General features: G+C 49.1%; 1 protein-coding gene across 1 annotated transcript; it reads left to right on the top strand.

Moving 5' to 3' along the window:
- Positions 1-884: 884 nt before the first annotated feature.
- On the top strand, positions 885-4133 carry LOC122374001 (formin-like protein 1). Its single transcript, XM_043352494.1, has 7 exons — positions 885-1047; positions 1253-1404; positions 1601-1759; positions 2225-2386; positions 2594-2683; positions 3147-3398; positions 3655-4133. Exons 1-7 carry the CDS (start codon positions 885-887, stop codon positions 4027-4029), a joined length of 1353 nt encoding a protein of 450 aa, XP_043208429.1. The 3' UTR covers positions 4030-4133.
- The last annotated feature ends 6495 nt before the right edge of the window (positions 4134-10628 follow it).

Genomic DNA, 10628 nt, shown 5'->3' on the forward strand with positions numbered 1-10628 from the left:
CGGTCCTCGCACAGCCGCCCGTCGTGCCCACTCGAGCGCTAGCGATCCAGTTCCGGGAGTAAGTTATTCATTTATTCGTTTGTATACACCTTGTAAAATGACCTAAAAAAGGCTAGTTCCATGCTGTATGCACGAAGGGAGAACAGTAGGTGCCCGTGGCAGTGCAGACTACGAGTGATGGATTTATGACTGAAATGATAACTAAAATAAAGGTTCAGGAACAATGCCGTATTGCCAGACAGAAATAACATTGTTGAAATCAGTTATGTATTAATAGTTTTACGGAGAATAGGAAAGGTGACGGAAATAAACTTAGATTAATTGATCTGCATAAGTACGCTTAGTGTCAATATCACTAACTTCAATACTATTTCTGCAGGATCCTGTTCATTGTTCTTTCGAACCTGTCTGGATACAGGACTGGCGCCATTGTGGGCACCACGCTGGCCGAATGGCAGACAGCAGAGGTAAGACGAGCTTTGTCGATAAGCTGTAATATATTTGAGCTGCCAGTGGTTTAATATCATAAGTACTTACATAATGACAATCGTACTAAATACTAAAGGTGGCCAATTATTGTTGTTCGGATAGTCAATGGTTAATTCCTCGCGTTGTGTTACGCTTAGCTTTGTAACTTAATGCTTTATTTATCTTAACTTCGCTTAACTTTCTTAAAACAACTTAATGGCCTCGTTCTCATTTTTTCTATGTATTTTCTTCACCGTCGTTCTCTCGTCTTGCCCGACCTCAATACGATAATCATCACAAAACATATGTGCACGCGACATGTGTGATAAAAGAACCTCTGTAACAATCGTATTTTTAATAAGAAAAATCTGTAAACAACTCAGCAGCCGCCTGACAGAGGGTGCCGCCATTGCCAGATGTCGGAGGACGGTCAGGCGTTCTCCTGGTTCACCATGGCCAACAAAACCCTTGGCACCTACGGGGCGGCGTTGGTCGTGGTGACTAAGACCATCCAGGAGGCGCTGACCTACTTTGTCCAGCACCTCCGGCATCTCATTGTGACTGAGCTGCCCAAAAACGGTAAGCTATTTGATATTTAAAAGCAATATTTATCGTCAATATCCACTATATGAATGACGTTTAGCAGTGCTCAATGACCTTGCGATAGTATCTTGGTTTCCACTGCACCGACCTGCGTGGGGGGAGCTGCTGGCTGCAGTTATCTTATCGACAGGCCCACTCACAGCCCAGTCATAACATGTTGCTGCTGTTTGGTTTGCGACAGCCGACTCCCAGCGGCTGCTGGTGGCCGCCCGGACCAGCACCGTTGTGCTGGACCGGGCGCTGAAAGCGGCCGCCGATGCAGTTGGCGGCGTGGCGCCGGACCTGGTCGCCCGGTTCAAGAATAGCATGAACCGGGCGTTCCACAACGTTCAGGCAAGTGATGATTATTACGCCGTGTTGCTCTCGAAACTTTCATAACTGATATGTACGCCAATCCCTATCGTTCGTAGGGTGACAGTTTTAGTTGCGACTTCTGCTCACTTGTATGTTGGCGAGTGCCTATTTACGTGCATCCGATCGATATGCAGCAGCGCCCTGCAATGTCCTGATCCGTTGCCTCGACCCTCAGGACCGGGAGATGCGGGAGGCTGGGGCGCTCACCCAGAGCGCCGAGACGGCGTCCGAGGTGCGGAACCATTCCGCGCACACGGCCGCGCGGGATTATTCCGCCCACGGTCGCCGTCAACGCATAATCAGCTACTCGAAAGAGTTCCGCCAGGTGGTAATGGTAAGCAATGCAGGCTGCTCCTTGTAGCAACACTTAATCCTTAACCATGAATACCAACCTTTACTACAACTACGAGCAGTCTACCTGAATAATTATATTGGAACTCCAATAGTTTTGCGCCAACTGTGCAATATTCAAACTTAACCCTCGCCGGCCGAGGGGGAGGGGGTGGGTGCCGCTCCCCATAGTGTTTTTTTTTTAGGATATAGGACCTTAACATGGAATATCAATCTCTTTGTCTCGTAACGGCGCACACACTTGTTTTTATCCGTGACGCACTAGCTCCACCAGGGGCGAAACGGCAAAAGGGGGTCATACCCGCCCCCCATCGGGCGGCGCGAATGTAGAAAACTTATAGGTCCGGCGAGGGTTAAAAAGTCAATTGCCGTTGAATAGCACGCTGCCTGCTGACTGCGTTTCACCAGTGGCCGTGTGTTGATGTTTGTGTCTGTTGCACCACTGCAGGGCGAGGCGGCGGAGACGGCCAGAGGGCCGGCCGAGCCGCTGCCGGAGGACGGCCAGTGTGCTGGCACGGCACGGCCGTCCCCCGACTGTGCCAGCTCACCGCCGCTGGCCAGCCTTCTTGTCGAGTCGCTCCGGCTGGCAACACCGGAGCTCACAGCCCAGGTGAGCTCATTCTCAACAGATATTTGTCTCTTATCTTTTCGACTTGTAAAACGGAACGTCATCCACTGGCGGCTTTTGTTTGCTTGAAATGCCTGTTTAGACAAATGTGGAGTCCGTTATAGTGCCCCTGGCTTCCGGAAGCTCAAGAAATACGGAAAATACTGCACAGCAATTCACAGCGTTCACCCGATGGTGTTGTTTTTTCAGCCTTGCCCATCGTTGGCGGAGCCTCAGCCACCGTCTGCGGACGAGAGCCGGTCTGTGTCGGCGCTGCCCACACTGACCGTGCTGCCCCGGGTAAGCGAGTCGCCCACACTGACCGTGCTGCCCCGGGTAAGCGAGAGTCGCCACCCACCGAGTCGGAGAGCTGGCTGTTTAATGTCTAGTACAGGTGTTTGTACATGAGCCCATTCCGGCACCAAAACTCGGGTATTGGATTTGCCAAAATAGAGCCTAACCGGCTGAGCAATGTTCTCAAGCATGCAGCTGTTTTATTGCGGGGTCATCTGACAAATGCACCAAACTTTACCAAAACTGAGCAAGTCTCTTCTGCAACAAAAATATCCATCCATATAATGAAACCATTCCAATGTCTTGTTGGAAAGTAATGTATGATAATGTCAGAATTTGGGTACACAATAAACTCGTGCAATATACGCTGAAACTAAGTAAACCTAAATATGGATCTAACCAAATTGCACCAGGTGTTCCCAAAAGTGCCGTCATGAGATTGGCTAAAGCTGCTGTTCAACTTCCGCAGGGTACGACGTCTTCGGACGCCGGGCGCCAGTCAGCAATGGCGCCTTCGCCGGCCCGGCTGCCGCAGCCGAGGCCATCGTGGGCCGCACTGGCCGCCCCGCCCAGCGTGCCCAGCGCACCTGGGCCAGCCAACCGGACCTGGGAGGACACCTCGGAGCCCGAGCCGGGTCCCTCCTGGGCCGGCGAGACGGCTCCGTCGTCGCCTCCGGCTGCACCGGTCCCAGCCGCTGCACGGGCCGTCCGCGCTGCCGAGGTAAGCGCAGTGCGCAACGACGCGACGTACCGGCTCTGCACTGTGACCCATATCGCCGAGTGTCATACTGGATTGGAAACATAGCTATTGCAGTAGGCTCTGTTATCTGTAGCAGTATGTCTATATCTATAGCTGTTTTTACGCCGGCTATCTGGTGAATCACTACAATAAATATATGTGCCGACGCCACTAGACGAATGTGTCTTGCAAGCAACGCAAGACAAGCATTATTTCAAATGTTTGTGATTTGTTCCAGGAGCCACTGCGTCTGCCCGACGGCCCGGTGGTGGACGTCGAGGAGGCCACCGGCATCCGGGTGGTGGAGGCCGTGCAGCCCCACTACCGGCGGATGCGGCGCACCCAGTTCGGCCTAGACGAAAAGGAGCCGTATCGACCGCCCACCAAAGGCGCCTCAGCGGTCAGCAAGTTCGCCCGCTGGAGTCCGGCCGAGCTGGCCATCCTGTGGTGGCACCACTCGGTCCAGTCGACACTGGTCAGCTCGGCCGGACTTCCGTTCGGCTCGGCCAAGGCGCTGGTGCTGGCGCTGAGGGAAGCATTTGGTTTCCGCCGGAGCGTCCAGCAGCTCCAGAGGAAGCGGGAGCGCCTGGGGCTCCCCCAGCTCAAGTTTTAAGCTGCTTATTAAATGTGTACATATTGTCAGAACTGTGGTTGTGTGTGTAATGTGTAATATGTGAAATGTGTGTGTAATGTGCATTATGTGTTTTATGTGTATGTAGTGTGTATGATAATAAATATTGTGTTGCTGTATAATATTCTCAGACACGTCTTCTGGGTTCCCTCCAAATTACAAGACAGTGTAAATAAAATTTCTACCACTTTTTAAGGTGCCGTCGAGGCTGGGTGACATTTTCACGAGTCATATCCTCACCTTTAAGTGATCGGGAGGTCCCGCTCTCATCGAACTCATGTGTTCCGTTCTGACTCGAATCAGTCGGTGTCAGGCACCAGATACTGAAGCGGAGCCCAGTGGGCGTCCAGAGAGCTTTGGAATACGTTCAGCGAAGGAGAGCCTACAATCTCGGCCGGCAGTCAATTCCGTCGAGGGCATGTTCACCACACGAATGGCAAAAGCTGACCTCCTAACTCTGCTTGAAGCAGGGACTTTCCGGATCTTGAACTGGTGACCTCGAGTAGAAGAGTGAATAAACTGATTGAATCCACATCCATGCTGCCGTGAAAGATCTGGTAGGTTGCAATAACGGGACGGGAGCATTTTCTGGAGAGATATCGGGAGAGGATATTTTAATGAGAGAAATCCGGACGACCTTGACCAATGGGTGGCATTTAGATGCCGTCGGGGCTGGGTGACATTTTCATGAGACATAACGGGACGGGAACTTTTTCATGAGACATATCGGTAAAGTACATTTTCATGAGACAAATCTGGACGACCTTGACCAAAGGGTGGCAATAAGGCGGCGTCGAGGCTGGGTAACATTTTCGTGAGACTTACCGGAACGGGAACATTTTCATGAGAGATATCGGGAGAGGACATTTTCATGAGACATAACGGGACGGGAACATTTTCATGAGACATATCGGGACGGGAACATTTTCATGAGAGATATCGGGAGAGGACATTTTCATGAAACAAATCTGGACGACCTTAACCAAAGGGTGGCAATAAAGTGCCGTCGGGGCTGGGTGACATTTTCATGAGACATAACGGGACGGGAACTTTTTCATGAGACATATCGGTAAAGTACATTTTCCTGAGACAAATCTGGACGACCTTGACCAAAGGGTGGCAATAATGCGGCGTCGAGGCTGGGTAACATTTTCGTGAGACTTACCGGAACGGGAACATTTTCATGAGAGATATCGGGAGAGGACATTTTCATGAGACATAACGGGACGGGAACATTTTCATGAGACATATCGGGACGGGAACATTTTCATGAGAGATATCGGGAGAGGACATTTTCATGAAACAAATCTGGACGACCTTAACCAAAGGGCGGCAATAAAGTGCCGTCGGGGCTGGGTGACATTTTCATGAGACATAACGGGACGGGAACATTTTCATGAGACATATCGGTAAAGTACATTTTCATGAGACAAATATGGACGACCTTGACCAAAGGGTGGCAATAAGGCGGCGTCGAGGCTGGGTAACATTTTCGTGAGACTTACCGTAACGGAAACATTTTCATGAGAGATATCGGAAGAGGACATTTTCATGAAACATAACGGGACGGGAACATTTTCATGAGACATATCGGGACGGGAACATTTTCATGAGACATATCGGTAAAGTACATTTTCATGAGACAAATCTGGACGACCTTGACCAAAGGGTGGCAATAAGGCGGCGTCGAGGCTGGGTAACATTTTCGTGAGACTTACCGGAACGGGAACATTTTCATGAGAGATATCGGAAGAGGACATTTTCATGAGACATAACGGGACGGGAACATTTTCATGAGACATATCGGGACGGGAACATTTTCATGAGACATATCGGTAAAGTACATTTTCATGAGACAAATCTGGACGACCCAGATCAAAGGGTTGCAATTAGGTGCCGCCGAGGCTGGGTGTATACTCGGAGCTTCGTGCTATATAGTGTCCGAGCTTGGTTTCGTCTAGGAAAACGCAGATTAGCTCAAAAACATTTGAATGCCAATCACCAAGAAGAGTAGGGAGCGTCATTGGAAATCGGTTAATTTTTAACGTAAACGCACTGTTCCTGGCGGCGGTGGTGGACGACGGGCGGATATCGGGCCAAATTTAGCAATGAATAACTAATTAGTGAGTAATCAAAAAGCAACGAGACAAGTTTGGCATCCTAGCAGCATCGATTCTAAAGTACAGGGCACCCAGCGCAGCGCGCTGCCGTCAGTCTTAGAGTGGCGGTGGAGCGAGGGCATGCTTCACGATTTTCCTCACGAAAATGTACCGTTTCTTGCGGCGTTGGTGGACGGCGGGCGTATATTGGACCAAATTTAGCAAACGAATAACTAATTAATGAGTTATAAAAAAGGAACGATACAAATCTGGCATCCTAGCAGCATCAATTCTGAAGCACAGGGCACCCAGCGCAGCGCGCTTCCGTCAACGGGACGCCTTAGAGTTGCGGTGGGGCGAAGGCCTGCTTCACGAATTTTCTCACGAAAATGCAAAATGCACTGTTTATTACGGCGGTGGTGGACGGGGGGCTGATATTAAGCCAACTGTAGCAATGATTTACAATTTGGTGGGTCATTGGAGAGCAACAGATTGGAGGGGTGACATTGAAGCCGTCGATAGCGGTTCTGGGCGCCGGACTTCGCTCTCCACTCTACCCAGTAATTTTCACTCCAATCTACTCGGTTTACTTTATTTCGATTTCGTCTTCCTGAAGAACTCCAGGCTTAACACCCCACTTTAGGAGCCCCGAGTCTACGGGCACCAGCCGTCGCCGCGGGGACCATTAGCACGCGGCGGCGGCCTCCCATCCCTCACACCACTGCGGAGCTTGGTGACGTGACGTCACAACAGACCGCACTGAAGCGTCCGCACGGATGTTTCATTCTTTTTTCTTGGAAAAAACGAAAAAAACTGAACATTTTCCTGACACTCGGTAAAGTACATTTTCATGACCTTAATCTGGACTCACCTGGACGACTCAGATCAAAGGGTTGCAGTTGGGTGCCGCCGAGCCTTGGTGATATTTTCATGAGACATAACGGGACGTACCGAGACATCAAGTACTAGTTAGAAAAAAAAACATGAGACATTCTGCGCAGCATCTGTCTACCTCCACTGTAAAGACAATTCATTGCCTTTTCAAAATAGCCGTGAATGTGTACCGTGATTCTGCAACACGCCACAACCGCACACGTGGCTGCAGCAAGGGCATTTTAATCCCTCACTGAACTTGATTTGTTAAATATTGGTACATCCTAGGAGCCCGTCATGAAAACGGCTATCAATGATTAGGTGTGCTTGATAAAAAAAAACGGGTAGGTTGCAATAATGGGACGGGAACATTTTCATGAGAAATATCGGGAGAGGACATTTTCATGAGACAAATCCAGACGATTTTGAACAAAGGGTTGCATTTAGGTGCCGTCGGGACTGGGGGTAAAGTACATTTTCATGAGACAACGGGACGGGAACATTTTCATGAGAGATATCGGGAGAGGACATTTTCATGAGACTTTTCGGAACGGGAACATTTTCATGAGAGATATCGGGAGAGGACATTTTCATGTAACATAACGGGACGGGAACATTTTCATGAGAGATATCGGGAGGGAACATTTTCATGAGACTTTTCGGAACGGGAACATTTTCATGAGAGATATCGGGAGAGGACATTTTCGTGGGAGTCGAGGCTGCGTAACATTTTCATGAGACTTACTGGAAATGAAGCATTTTCATGAGAGATATCGGGAGAGGACATTTTCATGAGACATAACGGGACGGGAACATTTTCATGAGAGATATCAGGAGAGGACATTTTCATGAGACTTCGGAACGGGAACAATTTCATAAGAGCGGGATAGGATATTTTCGTGAGACTTTTCGGAACGGGAACATTTTCATGACATATATCGGGAGAGGACATTTTCGTGAGACAAACCCGGACAGCCTTGACCAAAGGGTGGCAATAAGGAGCCGTTGAGGCTGGGTAACATTTTTATGAGACTTTCCGGAACGGGAACATTTTCATGAGAGATATCGGGAGAGGACAATTTCATGAGACTTTTCGGAACGAGAACATTTTCATGAGATATCGGAAGAGAACATTTTCGTGAGACAAATCCGGACCAACTCAATCAATGGATGGCAAGAAAGAACCGTCGAGGCTGGGTAACATTTTCATGAGAGATTTCGGGAGAGGACATTTTCATGTGACAAATCTGGGCGACCTTGACCAAAGGGTTGCACTAAGGTGCCGTCGGGGCTGGGTGACATTTTCATGAGACATACGGTGACGGGAACATTTTCATGAAACATATCGGTAAAGCACATTTTCATGAGATAAATCTGGACGCACCAGGACGACGCAGATCAAAGGGTTGCAATCAGGTGCCGCCGAGGATGGGTGAAATTTTCATAAGACATAACGGGACGTAACGAGACATTAGCTACTTATTAGAAAACAAAAACATGGTGCCTATCTTAGAGGGCAAAACTTGTCCGTTTTGCCAAATTGCACTGTTTCTGGTGGCGCTGGTGGACGGCGGGTGGATATTGGGCCAAATTCAGCAATGAATAACTAATAAGTAGGTAATTGAAATGCAACGAGATAAGTTTGGCATCCTAGCAGCAACGATTCTTAAGCACAGGGCACCCAGTGCAGCCCTCTGCTGTCAGCGGGACGCCTTAGAGTGGCGGTGGGGCGAAGGCATGCTTCACGATCTTTCTCACGAAAATGTACTGTTTCTTGCGGCGGTGGCGGACGGGGGGGGGGGCCGATATTGGGCCAACGTAGCAATGATTTACTATTTGGTGGGTCATTGGAGAGCAACGAGACAATATTAGCGTTTCAGATTGGAGGGGTGACATTTAAGCCGTCGATAATGGTTCTGGGCGCAGTACTCCGCTCTCCACTCTTCCCAGCAATTTCCACTCCAATCTACTCGGTTTACTTTATTTCGTTTTTGTTTTCTGAGCACCCCGCTTTATAGTAACCCCGAGTTTACCGGCACCAGCTGTCACGATTGGCACGCGGCGGCGGCATCCCCTCCTTCCCACTACTGCGGAGCTCGGTGATATGACGTCACAAGAGCCCGCACTGAAGCGTCCGCACTAATGTAAAGACCTTATGAGACATCGCTACGGACGCTTCAGTGCGGGTTCTTGTGACGTCACGTCACCAAGCTCCGCACGCTGTCCGCCACCGTCGTAAGAGACAGTACATTTTCGTGAGAAATTTCGTGAAGCATGCCCTCGCCCCACCGCCACTCTAAGGCGTCCCGTTAACGGCAGAGCGCTCTGCTGGGTGCCCTGTGCTTAGAAATCGATGTTGCTAGGATGCCAAACTTGTCTCGTTGCTTTTTGATTGCTCACTAATTAGATATTCATTGCTAAATTTGGCCCAAAGGTTAAAATGTAACCGACTTCCAATGACGCTCCGGAGACATAACGGGACGTGACGAGACAAAGTAGTAACTATAAAAAAGCCTGGTGCATATCTTAGAGGGCAAAACTTGTCTGCTTTTGCCAAGTTGCACAGGAAAATCCCCTAGGGGCCTAAATCCCTAAGGCTGTTTCTTGCGGCGGTGGCGGACGGGAGGCCGATATTGGGCCAACTGTAGCAATGATTCAACTATTTGGTGGGTCATTGGAGAGCGAGACAATATTGGCGTTTCGGATTGGAGGCATAGGCGGCGGAACGGGGCACCGGGGCACCGTGCCCCCTTTGATTTTGGCATTGTAACATTAGCCCTATGGGCGTTGCATGGAAAGAATGGGAACACAAGTCGACAGTGCCCCCCGTTAATTGAATATATATTACTGAACGGCTCTGGGAAAGAAAAATGGAAACCGAGGTCTTTAAAAAATTGTAGGCACGAGGCGTAGCCGAGTGCCGGAGATTTTTTGAAGACCGAGGTTTCCATTTTTCATCCCAGAGCAAGTTCAGTAAGATATTTCCCATACGTCGTTTAATATCTATTCAGAAACTCACAATTTAACTATTGAAATCACCTTTTTTAAGATTTTTATCAAAAAATCACCAGAACTGTAGGTCATCAACCCGTGCCGGAAAACAGTGCAGGAAAGATCACGTGCAAATGTTTCCCACACGGCTAGGATAATGCTTAAGGGATATCTCGGCGTATGGGAAAGTGTTCTGCCGCTACTGATTGGAGGGGTGACATTTTCATGACACGAGGACGGGAACATTTAAATGATAGATATCGGGAGAGGACATTTTCATGAGACAAATCCGGACAGCCTTCACGAAAGGGTGGCATCGGGGCTTGGTGACATTTTCATTAGACTTACCGGGCCGGGAACATTTTCATGGAAGATATCGGTAAAGTACATTTCATGAGACATAACGGGATGGGAACATTTTCATGAGAGATATCGGGAGAGGACATTTTCATGAGACTTTTCGGAACGGGAACATTTTCATGAGAGATATCGGGAGAGGACATTTTCATGAGACATAACGGGACGGGAACATTTTCATGAGAGATATCGGGAGAGGACATTTTCATGAGACTTTTCGGAACGGGAACATTTTCATGAGATATCGGGAGAGGACATTTT

This window comes from Amphibalanus amphitrite, unplaced genomic scaffold, assembly GCF_019059575.1.
Source record: "Amphibalanus amphitrite isolate SeventyFive unplaced genomic scaffold, NRLGWU_Aamphi_draft 001585F_arrow, whole genome shotgun sequence".
Taxonomy (NCBI): domain Eukaryota; kingdom Metazoa; phylum Arthropoda; class Thecostraca; order Balanomorpha; family Balanidae; genus Amphibalanus; species Amphibalanus amphitrite.